Here is a 13,037-nt window from a genome sequence, read left to right as displayed (position 1 = left end):
ATACATTGGCGACAGGAAGAGCTCCTGCCACAGAGCACTGTTGTAAGGATTCAGTGACACCTTGCAAGTCAAATGCTTTGCACGATGCTTGGCATAGAGCAAGTACTCGACAGCAGTTGTTATGATTGGCCAGAGAACATGGCATTGAAAAGAGGTATCAGGCCCCAGCCTGACCTCCACTTAGGACACTACAGATGAAAACATCAGAGCAGGTAGCTGCTGGGTAGAAGAACACCAGAATCTTCACTCCTTCCCATGTGGCCAGGTTACTTCCCTCTCATTGGGGACCTTGGCCTGGGCGGGCACTGGGCAGAGAAAAGCATGGCGAGCAAGATCCACCTCCTACAAAGAGTTGTGTTTACCATGTGCCGGGCACTCTTCTAGATTCTCTGCAAATGTGAACTCATTTAATCTTTATAATGTCAGTGCAGAGGGTGCCACTGTTCCCTTCATTAATGAAAGTGAAAAGTAAACTTAAATGACCACCCCCACCCCCATCGACCAGGTCCCACTCTGACCCTTAGGGCACAGCCACACCAAGCCTACAGCTCTGCCTCCCTAAGGCAACGGGCATCAGGTCAGCACGGATGCCTTCCTGTGACGTCCGTGCCCTCAGACACATGCTTGGTAGGAAGAGCTCTCCATCACCCAAGGGTGACATTCACTTTGTGACTGATCCAGGGTGCTGCTTCTCCCGCTTCACTCTCCTTCCTCCTTTTGGTCATTTCTGTGGGATAAACGACCAGTGACAAAGATACCCAAGAAGGAAAAACTATGTGAGAAGAGGCAGGCCTGGGCTTCCATTCCAGCTGTAGCTATAGACACACCCCTTACTATTAAATAGCTCTGGGTCTCTGCAAGTCATTCATCTTCTGGACATTTTTCATCAATAAAGCAGAGATAATATCAACATCATGGTTTTCTCATAAGGATCAGACAGAAGCACATGAAATTTATAGAATAATGCCCAATGCCTCAATTACTAAGCTATTGCTGTTATCTGGCCATTTGTAGCCTTAAGCTCTGTCTGGCTGTTCACCCAGGAAAGACTCATTTGCCCTGAGCCTCCCTGTTTTCCTGACCTGCAAACTGGGGGTTGAGAACATGCAGCCTGCCTCGTAGGATCACTGTGAGTTGGGAGAGGTCTTGCATAAAGCTCAGCACGCAAAACGGCTCCATCAACTGTGTACTTTACTCTGATTCTTATCATAATTAACTTCTCCCAGGAATTGAAAATTGGCTCAAACTCCCAACAACCACTGGAATTACTTCCCAGTCACAACTCGTGGGGGAGAAATATTTGGATGTTTCTCTTCCATAAACATAAGAACTGGCCAAGAGACATCTGAAACTTTTAAAAGCTTTTAGATAATCACCTTAGAGAAGAACTGCCTACAATAAATCAAGTCTGAGGCTGGCCCATGAAAAAAAAAGAAAATCAGGTGCTTCCTCTATAACTCTGTTTTAAAAATCTCCTTCTCTCAGAAAGTTAATGTTAATCATAACTTAATAGGATCCTAGATACTTTCCCAGCTCTCAGGTGTGATGAAAAGAACATGGGGTTTAAGGTCAGACAACCTGGGGTCAAAGGCAGGTCTGGGACTGTTGTGTGACTATACGTAAGACAGTTACCCTCTCTGAACCTCAGTCTCCTCACTTAGAAAATGGGAAAAAGAATCATATCAACTTCATAGGAATGTGAGGAAAGTCAAATGAGATGTAAAAGCAGTCTGTAAAATGCAAAACACTATGAAAATGTGAATTGCTATTACTTACTGTTAAGAGAAACGATATCATATTTATCGTTTGCTCAATCCCAGTAAACAGAGTCCCTCAGGAAGCCCTGTATTTCTGTGTCCTAGTCCTTCTTAAGTTGGAAGTTGCTATTTACATTTTAACAGTCTTTTCACATCTGTGTCTGCTATTATGTCATTTCTAATTGTTTTGGAAAGAGGCAAAGTATAAAGACAAACAACAGCTCCCAGACCATTTATCCTCTGCTCTCAGTTGTATTTGCAAGATGGTGGTAGGGTCAGATTTGCTGTCTGCAGCCTGGAACCCAGGACTGGTTTCTCTGGATGAAGGTAGCTGGTTATCTCAGGAATTGAATCAGAAATGATACTAACCAGCCCTAAAGGAAACTCTCCACCCCAACCACAGTTACTCAGCCAAGGGGAAGCCTGATCCCCAAAATATTGCCTTGAATCCTCTGGTTCCATATCTTCAACCTCAAAGCAGAAATCTGCATTTTGTTTTCTGTAGAATTTTTAGAAGCAACATCTCTTTTTTGAAACTTTGCTTTCTCCACCTACCAGTTTACCATCTATATAGAGATGAAGCCAGCCTGTAACAGGTTTAAAATGAGACAGCCAGGTAGGCGAGACACTCAAGCAATTGCAGCGTTTTAAACATAGCACACATGTTACACAAACACCATTCATAAACCTGAGTCACAGACTTCAGATGGAAGCTGGTACATGTATAAATAGCCTGTGTATGTCAAACACAAGAAAAGAAGGGAATTTGGGGAAATAAGGTCAAAATCATGGTGCCCATTTTAAACATAATAGAAATCTCAGCCTTGTCATTATTTACAACCCCCGAGTACAACTCCTACCCAAGAAGGAGAGAACGTTGAATGGAAAATTCTAAATGAACTAATGTCCTCGTGTTGAACCAAAGAGCACGAATGATGCCGCATCATCAGTGAAGCTATAATTATGTTGTCTCACTTCTCAGCAGCCGGATGCCCACAGCACAGAACTGCCACACCAGCTCTTTCTGTTCTCAGAACTGTTTGGGAAGCCTTAAAAGTTAGTAGTTTTGACTAGTGTTGATTAATTGACTCGCTTTCAATGACCCTGTGATGGTTTGGGATGACAACAAAACAGTATAGTTTGTAGTGGCGAAGAATTAACTTTGAACAGGTCATCAGTATTTTAAAAAATCATTTTTCCTACAATTTCCCTCTTCCCACTTCCCAGCCCCAACTTCTGATTTTGGCCATAATTCTTTACCAACATACCGCCCCAAACTCAGTTCCCAACGTCACTGGGCTCTTACAAAGCAGAGCAGAAAAACAGACACCCTTGCAGACTCAAGGCTGGTTATAGCCCAAGGCAAGTCTGCACACCTTCCAGGCCCATCCCATTGAAGTGAAGGGCATGGCCAGGACTTAGAAGAAACTCGAGAGTCTCAGGTAAGCCCATGATATCCATCTTCAATCGGTCCCACAGACCAAGCCTTGATTCTGGGTCACCCAGTTCCTCAGAGGGCACCCTCCAGCCTTCCAGCCATCACACCCACAGACCAGGAACACAGCATGAACTTCAGGGAGACTTTCAATAAAGGGGATTCAGGAAGCAGCAATTCTCATTCAGAAGAGGTTTCGCGTTTCATCACCCCACGTGCCCCTGCTGCCCAGAAGGGATATACAGGCCAAGGGTGGGGTGCGAATGCGGAAGGCTGGTACACAGGGCGAAACACATGTGACAGCGGGCTGGCTCGGCCGCTGGCTGCTGCCTGCTTCCGGCTCTCAATTCCGAGTATCTGCCCATCTCTGTCTGTCACATCCCCACACTGGTCCCTGCTCCCGTCACCAGCAGGACGGACTGCACAGCCTCGGGCCGCTCCCATCTCAGTCTCTGTGGATGTGCGTGGTCTTCGAGTTAAGAGCTCACTAAAGTGTAGATCATGCTGGATGCAAAAAGAAGAGGGAAAAAAGACGGCATTAGTGGGAGCCCGCAAAGGACTTAGACGGCCCTTAAAAGAGGTACCTTCCAGAAGCCAGACCCCTGGCTTCTTTCTCATTCCTGTCACTACAGCAACTTATCTGCTCCCCAAACTCTTTCCTCTTCTACTTCCCACCTCGTGTAACCATTGTTACAAGGCCACACTGTACCCCTTGGATGAGAGATATGACTGCTCTGAGCGTCTCTCATTATTCTCAACAGGATAATGATTATGGCTGCTATTCCTCTTTTCTGCAATTGCAGGGCAGGTCCCCAGAGGTCCGGGGTGCCGTGGATTCTTTATGCCACCAGCTGCCACATGCATATGTGATGGCCGTGTCTAGGGGCCCCCAGGTTATGCTGGTTAATATGTCAGTGCTGGGGAGAAGCTCACCATCATGACTGGAGGGCCATGTGTGTGAACACAGGCCCTCTGGGCTCACAAACTAAATGAATTCTTAGCTGGTTAATTCCCTGGGCCTCTTGTTTTTAACAAAGCCCAGGCATTAAACATGCATTAAGAGAATGTGTCCTACAGCGGTGTTTCAACACCACCGAGGAAGGGGTCACACACTCTGTGCTGTTAGGGCTGCAAGCTAATTCTGCAACAAGGAAGAAGGGTCTATACCAAAATATACACTCTATCTGGCAGAAAGAAAAATAACTCTTTTACAATATAGAGAGAAGAAAAGAAAATCTAAGAAACAAAACCGAAGACAATGAAACTGAAGAGCTTTGCTTCTAACCTCCTCCAGCTGCAAAGCCCCAACAAAGCCCTTCTGAGTAGCTCAAGTTCTGCCTTTGAGAACCTGGTACACCTCATGCTCACAGAGCCTCACTGGTCAGGCCTGGAGCGAGAAAGGTCTTAGTTGACACAGGGAAATACGGGGGGCAGCGGAAAAGTGGATCTCTCAAGGTCACACAGCCAGGCGAGGAGCCATGTCCCAACACCAAAGCCAGTGCTCCTTCCATTATAACCCTGAGCCTCACAGTATTTGTTTACTCACTTTCCTTCCCGCGTTCATTCAATATTTACTGAGTGGCTCCTGAGTGCCAGTCCCTATTCTCAGTGCTGGGAAACAATGGTGGAGTATGCAGCCCCATCCACTGCCCTGAGGGAGGATGCAGTTAAGCTGTAGCCACAATAAGGATTGAGCAAGCACCTACTATGTGCTGGGCACAACCAGGGCACTGCAGCCACAGAGATGAATGAAACAGATGAAGTCTCTGCCATCAAGTACATCATAAATAACATAACCAGAGTGAGAGAAACGAACAGGAGAGGAGGCAGGCACGACCCAGAGTAACTGGGTAGGAGGGTGGTGCTACTTAGGCATTAGTATCATTCTGGTATACACCCTTAATTTGAAAAGGCCTTTATGCTCAACAGGCAGAATCCACACTGGACTAACCAGTTTCTATTGGTTTTGATGTTAATATTAGCATTAGTATTAAGTAGCCCCTATCCTGGGGTTTCCTGGGTGGCGCTAGTGGTAAGTAATCTACCTGCCAATGCAGGAGATGAAAGGGACTCTAGTTTGACCCCTGGGTTAGGAAAACTCCTGGAGAAGGACATGGCAACCCACTCCAGTATTCTTGCCTGGAGAATCCCATGGACAGAGGAGCCTGCCAGGCTATGGCTCATAGGCTTGCAAAGAATCAGACACGACGGAAGTGACTTAGCACACATGCACAACCCCCATCCCACGTAACCTGCAAGGGTCTCCTGGTCCACAAGGCAGCCTGAGGACGGGGTGGCACTGGATGGGGTGGTTCACGTGACATAGTGGGCAGAGTCCAGGCTCCGGGGTCAACTGCTGTCAGTTAGGACCTTTGACACATTTCTTAATCTCCATGATCTTGTTAGGAACCCATCAGGAACCTCAAACTGTAAAATCCAAACCCCCTCCTTTACAAGGCTCCCAGTGTCACTCGGGTCCATCACTGTGTTCGGCTCAGAAGCAGCTCTCCGTGCACGTGGGTCCCCTTCTGTCCCTGTGAGAGTGGCCTGGGCTGACAGTCCTGAGCTCACTACTAGGATCTAAGGGGCTGGGAGCCCCTGAGGTACAAGAAACAGGGTCTGTGGGGAGCTCTGAAGAGCACCAAGAAGTCAGGTTCAACAAGGAAGGCAGAACCCTGATTGCAACCCAGGGTCACAGTGAGGTGGGAGAAGCAGCTGTTTCCCCTTTTGTTTTGGAAATAAAGTCATTAACGAAGGAAACATAAAGGCAGAGTCAAACTAAACTAAAGGACAGACAGTCAAACAGAATGTCTGGAACATGGTCAGTTACAGGATGATCACAGCCATTTAACAGGCAGCAGCCCCAGTACTGCCCCCATAGCTCAGCAGACAGACAGCGAAGTCATGAGGACTCCTATGCCTTCTTCCCTCCAGTACCTTGGGTTCCAGCAGTTACTGCAACAAAACTGAAGTGAGGGAGCTTGATCTGCCATCCAGACTAAAGAGGATCCCCAGTGAACAGGGCAGGATTGGGAGAATGTTCTTTCCTTGTTCTACTGGCTTTGAAGAGGGACAACACTGCCTCTGGGGATAGGCCCCTTGCCTATGACTCAGCAACAGGGACTGCCCACAGTCCCACAAAGAAGCTGAGCACACTCCAGTGAGGAAACTTAACCTCCCCATTAGCCCAAGGTGAGCGAATCGCTAAACCCATGAAACCTTGAGTCACCCTCTGCAGGCTTCCCAAGATAAGAAGCAGTCTGAGACAGCTTTCATTGAGAGACTTGGGCCAATCTTCTGGGCACCTTAGAAAGCTCCAGAGAGCCTTCAGAGACCCTAAGGCTCCTTGCAAATTGAAATAGGCAATGTACCAGGACATTCCATCCAGGAAGAGGACAGAAGGGTCACCCTGAGCCTGAACCAAACCCTGACTCCAACAAGAATGTGGTAGAATATTCTGAATCACCTCCAGGGCTGAGTTATTCCAGAAGAAGTTATAGATGCAGCACCTCTGAGTCTTCTGGACCCTGGGGATGCAGAGAGGAGAGGAGGTGGGACAAGCAACATCTCCAGGACGATGCGTAGCCCTGCAATTCTGAATCAGCAAATCTGAGACCAGGAACCTGCTCTGTTAAAGAGCATACCCTCCTCACCCCCTGATCCTAAGGCAGAAGATCCAAAGACCACATTTCAATAAAGACTTTTCTAAAGGTTTCCCTAAAGGAAATCAACCCTGACTATTCACTGGAATGACTGATGCTGAAGCTCCAATGCTTTGGCCACCTGATGGGAAGAGCCAATTCATTGATAAAGACCCTAAGGCTAGGAAAGATTGAGGGAAGGAGGAGAAAAGGGTGACAAAGGATGAGATGTTTGGATGGTATCACTGACTCAATGGACATGAGTATGAGCAAACTCCGGGAGATGGTGAAGGACAGGGAAGCCTGGCATGCTGCAGCCCATGGGGTCACAAAGCGTTGAACACAAATGAGCAACTAAACAACAAGAAAGATTTTCTAAGAGCCACCAGTTAAGAGCTCAGTCTTTGGGACTGAACTTGAGAGGGACTTCCAGCTTTGTCACTACAAGCTGTGACCATGGGAACATGATCTAATGTCTCAGACTCAGTTTCCTCATTGTCAACATGAAGGCAATAATAACATTTAGCTCATACACTAGGCAATATACATCAAGCTCTTTAGCTCAAAGCATGGCTTGGCTTTTTTTAAATTTTTAATTGGTGGATAATTGCTTTACAATGTTGTGTTAGTTTCTGCCATACATCAACATGAATGAATCAGTCATAGGTATACACATGTCCCCTCCCTTTTGAACTCCCCTCCTACCCCATTCCACCCCTTGAGGTTGTCAGAGAGCACTAGGTTTGAGCTCCATGTGTCATATAGCAAATCCCCACTGGCTATCTATCTTATATATGGTAATGTACATGTTTCAATTTTACTCTTTCAATTCGTCTCTCCATTTCCTTCCCCCATTGTGTCCACAAGTCTATTCTATGTCTGTATCCCCACTGCTGCCCTGCAAATGTGTACCATCTTTCTAAATTCCACATATATGCATTAATATACAATATTTGTTTTTCTCTTTCTGACCTACTTCACACGGTATAATAGGCTCCAGGTTCATTCACCTCAACAGAACTGACTCAAATGCATTCCATTTCATGGCTGAGTAATATTCCATTGTATATATGTACCACAACTTCCTTATCCACTCATCTGTTGATGGACATCTAGGGTGCTTCCATGTCCTAGCTACTGTAAATAGTGCTGCAATGAACATTGGGGTACATGTGCCTCTTTCAGTTATGGTTTCCTCAGGGTATACATGTGCAATGGTGGGATTGTTGGGTCATATGATAGTTTTATTGCTAGTGTTTTAAGGAATCTCCATGCTGTTCTCCATAGTGGTTATATCAATTTACATTCCCACCAACAATGCAAGAGGGCTCCACACCTTCTCCAGCATTTATTGTTTGTAGATTTTTGATGATGGCCATTCTGACCAGTGTGAGGTGACACCTCATCATAGTTTTGATTTGCATTTCTCTAATAATGAGCGATGCTGAGCATCTTTTCATGTGTTTATTAGCAATCTGTATGTCTTCTTTGGAGAAATGTCTGTTTGGGTCTTCTGCCCACTTTTTGATTCGGTTGTTTAATACTGGGTAAATGCAGCTGCTTCCCACCTGCCCCAGCCTAACCCAAACTCCAAGGCAGGCCCTTCTTCCTCACCTGGCTACTGTCGACCAGACCACTTTGAGGACAGTGCTGGGTACTTGGAGACATTGTGGCCTGGTGCAGATAGGGACAGGAGAGCAAAGTGACAGGTGAAACACCTCAGGGATGAGCCCAAAAAGGAACAGGAAGGAGGAGGAGACATTTTCAGAAAAGGCACTTCCTGGGGTATCAAACCACAAGACGGTCTGTTTATAGCTTCATCCACTTCATTAGGATGTTCTACTCAGAAGTGAAGTGAAAAGAGGGGAGACTCTTGAAACAGAACTACGAAGTCAGCATGTTTTATTTAATTAGAGTGGTGTTACATAATATTGGGAAAATTGTGAGTATAGGCATTTAAGGACCCAAAACGCCCATTTGTGAAGCGTGACTGCCTCAGGGGGTCTCTGTTATGGTCCCCAAGAATGCTTTCACATGAAACTAGGGGGCAAGGGGTGATAAGGCTATGCATCCGCGGCCACTGGTGACCTGACTGTCTGAGCTGTGGAGCTGCTGGGGGCAGGGAGCCCTACGGAGGAGTAACCAAGTGCACTTTACCAACAACCTCCTAAGAGGGGCTGGCAGAATGTGCTCTCACCGTGTAGCTCAACAGCTGCACCGGTCAGCTGGCAAGGCAGGACCTTGTGCCCCTCCGTCTCCTTCACACAGAAACCGTTAGCTGGCTCCAACCGCCCCCGACAGGCCAGGACTCCAGTGCGCAAAGGCCTGACATCCCCTCCACTTGCTACAGGAGTCAAATCCACCAAGAGGGGCAGAAACTCACCAGTAAAGGTAGTAGAAGAAGGAGAGGAGATAGAAGGCCAGCTTACACCACGCCTCCTTCTGACAGTAACTCAAGGTGTCTGCGTTCATGACCACCGGTGGATCATAGGCGAGCTCGGAGCTGTCTGCTGGACAGTGGAAATACCTGCAGGGAGAGCAGACACGCCGTCATCGGCTCTGAGACCTGGGAGGGACGTGGGAAGTCATCCGGCTGAGTCCTCCTGGTGCCTGGCTTCCCTCTGAGGAATCACTGCCAGGCAGTCATCTGCATTCTGCCAGAATCACTGCCCAAAATACAGCCCAGGAATCACTGAACAGTGGCTCAACCACTATCCTCTAGCAGGTAACACCCGAATACGCAGATCCACCAGCGCCACACTCGCCCCACACACTCTGACAGAAGGAAACCGTGTCGCTTGGGAGGTACCAGGAAGAGCCTCCTTTCTCCAGAGATGTGGGTGGGTGAGGGGTGGTCTGCCATGCTGTGGGCAGGTGGGGGGGGTCTGCTATGTGTACAGATCTGGGCATCACTAGGGGCACAGGTGTGTGTGGACGTCAGTTGCATCTCTGCCTCCCAGTGTTGCTGTACCATAATTCTACCATAAATATTCATTACTTTGGATTAAACATTAATTTGTTTTGGATTATCCTCCTCCCAGACCCTCTTTTAAAATCCCGAATACTCTGGAAGGGACATCACATTCCCACTTGAGTGTGGATGAGTTTACAGGTAATTTTCTCCTTGAGAGAAGGACCCAGAACAATAAAAAGGACATTGGCCACTGCAGGGAGAGCGCTGCCCCAGAGGGAAACTGGGTGAGCCCAGAGAGCTCTGGGAGGAGGGGGCAAACGCAGACTTGTCGTCTTCAAAGCATTGCCTTGGCTCAGCGTGAACCAGCGTGCTCACAGGAGGGGAGAGACTCCGGCTGTGCGGGGTGAGACCCTGGGAAGTGGTCAGGCAGGAGGCGAGTCCTGCCCCTGAGGCTGTCCATCTGTCTGGCCCTTACAAAGACCCTGCCCCCACGGTCTCAGCCAGCACCTCATTCAAAGCCAGAGAACAAAGTGCAGCTGAAATCGCTCCGCAGCTGCTTTTTTGTCAGTCTGGTGAGGGAATCAGGAAGCCGGGTGCAAATTAATGGCTCCTGTGAGGCTCTGGGTCCGGCCGTGGTCCTCGAGGGAAATGGAGGACCAGGCAAGGGGTCTGACGGGCTTAATCACACCGGCTCTGAAGAGCATCCCTGTCACGCAGCAACTCCCGGAGCTGCTATTTCAGTTCCCTCTTCATCCCCTTCAGAGGTCTGCGCTGACATTATGTCATCCACGCTGTGCCCGAGAGGAAATCACAAGCCAGATTCAATGACATCTGCCAGCTCACAGCCCTCCAGGCCACTCACCGCTCCTCTTCCCGGGAGCAGATTTCAAAACCTATTTGCTTTTGCTGTGGCCTTGTTCCCAGGTGACATCATTAAGTGGAGGCGAGGGTGGCAGGGTGGCCAAGTGGCTCAGGGACTGAGCTTCTTCGGGTCAGCCGTTAACCTCTCTGAACCCCAACTTCCACATCTGTAAAATGGGGCTGAAACTGCCTACTCCAAAGGGCTGTTGTGACAACTGTGTGAAGGGATGGGTCCAGATAATCTCAAAGAACAGGTACTGAACAAAAGTACTGCCATTCTACTTGCAATTACGCAAACTGAGAGCTAAGGCAGAGGGGACTTTAACTGCCCCAGGAAACACCGCTGGGCTGGGCCTTCAGAAAGGAGAGGCGGGCAGAAAGAGGGGGGTTCAAGGACTCTGATTTGTAAAGGACACTTCCCCTCCTCAATCTTTTTTCTTTCATTTTCTGGGTGCTTACAAACTGCCAGAACTAGGCTAGATCTGTCGGGGATTCAAAAACATAAGGCTAACTTCCTACTGGCAAGAAGACTGCAGTCACTCCCTTAAACACGGAAACGCTGCAAATGTAACGGCACGGTTGGCTCTCCCCCACTTCCTTTTGCAGGGGTGGTGGTCCTAAGAATCACTGCACTAACCAAACTTCGCTAAATAAACCACATTTTTGATAACCCGGGTTAACAACGCACTGTTTGAAGAACTTTGGGACAAATGACTTTTAGAGGGAGAAGAGCCAGCCCTCGGGTGACAAGGACATGACCTGTGTTCCCTACAGAAATGGCCCTGCCATGTCCCAGCTGAGTGATGCTGGGTTGTGACTTAACCTTGGTAAGTCTTCGTGACCTGTGTGTACAACCCACCCTTTTGTTGTGGATATTGGTGGAGGCAGACATGGAAAGTCTCTGGGTGGGTACGCAATCCACTTCAACACCATAATGTTTCTATTTGACTTCTCTTTAAATTCAGATTTTAGCAGGTTACCTTTATATAAAAGGACTTTTGTATGTAACTGAATCATCTTCATCCCTCCCTAAACTTGCATCCTGCTCTTGGTCACCTCCTAGCCACCCCACCTTGACACGCCCCCTCTTTCTCACCTCCTGTTTCCAAACATTGGCCAAATTATGTCCAGTTTACCTCTCCAGACCTCTTCCCCTCTTCTTTCTCCATCCCAACTTCCACTCCCTGGGACAAGCCTTCATTTTTTCCACCTGGAATTTCATCAGAACCTCCTAATTAGATTTCGTCCTTAAAATTTCACCCTCCTACCCAGCCTTCCCACTGCTGTCAGGGTCACCATCCTAAAATTTGGATCCGGCAATGTCATTTTCCTCCTGGAAAGCTTCTGAGAGCGATCCAGTCCCTACAGAAGAAACAAATTCCAACTTCCTATCAAGTCATTTCAGACCCTCCACACCTGATCCCCAGCTGTCAACCCCGTCTCTGCTCCCTTTCATCTCAGAACCCCACAGCCAACCACTCTGAACAACCGCTGCTCCCCAGAACGCCAGGAGCTCTCTTACCTCTGAGCCTTTGCACAGGTTAGTTCCTTAACCTCGAATGTGCTTTTCCAGGTTCCCCAGTGCTACCCCTCCATTTCTCTACATTCTACCCATGCTCCTCATACACCTGGTAAGAATATATTTCCTTCCACCACTAGGGTACATATTCCTTGAAGGTAACGTTATATTTTACATCCATCTTGGAATCCCCCACAATGTCTGGCCTGTAGTATGTGTTCCATATGTTTGCTAAATGAAGGAGTGAATGTTCTAGACGTGACTAAATACAGGCTATACTGTATGGTATAATGACAATGATTAAATGTTTGTGGGGGACCGAAAGTGTGGCTAATTTATCTGTATAATTGCATCTTTTACTACTTTGGTATATGCTTCCCCGACCCCCAACCTACCTCTATACCCATATGGTGATTTTCTTTTACAAAAAGCCCAAATCACATGATCTGATGCATGGTCTTAGCAGGGAATAGAACATTTAAAATCAGAACTGTCCCAGAAAACACAGCCCATCTGGTAGGCGGGTTATTTTTATTAAGATATAATTCATATGCCAAAAAATCCACCTTTTAAAAGTATACAATTCCAAAAAAAAAAAAGTATACAATTCAGTGGTTTTTAATATACTCACAGCATTGTACAACATCACCAGTATCTAATTTCAGAACATTTTCATCAATTTCAAAAGAAAACAGTGTACCCATCAGCAGTCACTCCTCACTCCCCCTCCCTTCCAGCCCCTGGTAGTCACCACTCTACTTTCCATCTCTACAGATCTGCCTATTTCACACATTTCTTATAAATGGCTTTTTGTGACTGGCTTCTTTCCTTGTGGCTCAGCTGGTAAAGAATCTGCCTGCAATATGAAAGACCTGGGTTCGATCCTTGGGTTGGGAAGATCCTTTGGAGA

At 47.4% G+C, this 13,037-nt stretch overlaps 1 protein-coding gene across 1 annotated transcript in view; it reads right to left on the bottom strand.

Moving 5' to 3' along the window:
• Positions 1–3,009: 3,009 nt before the first annotated feature.
• Positions 3,010–13,037, bottom strand: part of CNIH3 (cornichon family AMPA receptor auxiliary protein 3) — a 123,274-nt gene continuing 113,246 nt past the window's right edge. The window contains exons 5-6 of the mRNA XM_065938410.1: positions 9,217–9,360; positions 3,010–3,696 (exon numbers count right to left, since the gene is read on the bottom strand). Coding sequence (XP_065794482.1) covers positions 3,669–3,696; positions 9,217–9,360 — 172 coding nt within the window. The 3' untranslated portion in view covers positions 3,010–3,668. The remainder of the gene's footprint in view (positions 3,697–9,216; positions 9,361–13,037) is intronic.

This window comes from Muntiacus reevesi, chromosome 5 (assembly GCF_963930625.1).
Source record: "Muntiacus reevesi chromosome 5, mMunRee1.1, whole genome shotgun sequence".
Lineage (NCBI taxonomy): Eukaryota > Metazoa > Chordata > Mammalia > Artiodactyla > Cervidae > Muntiacus > Muntiacus reevesi.
This window is presented reverse-complemented; position numbering and strand designations above follow the sequence as displayed.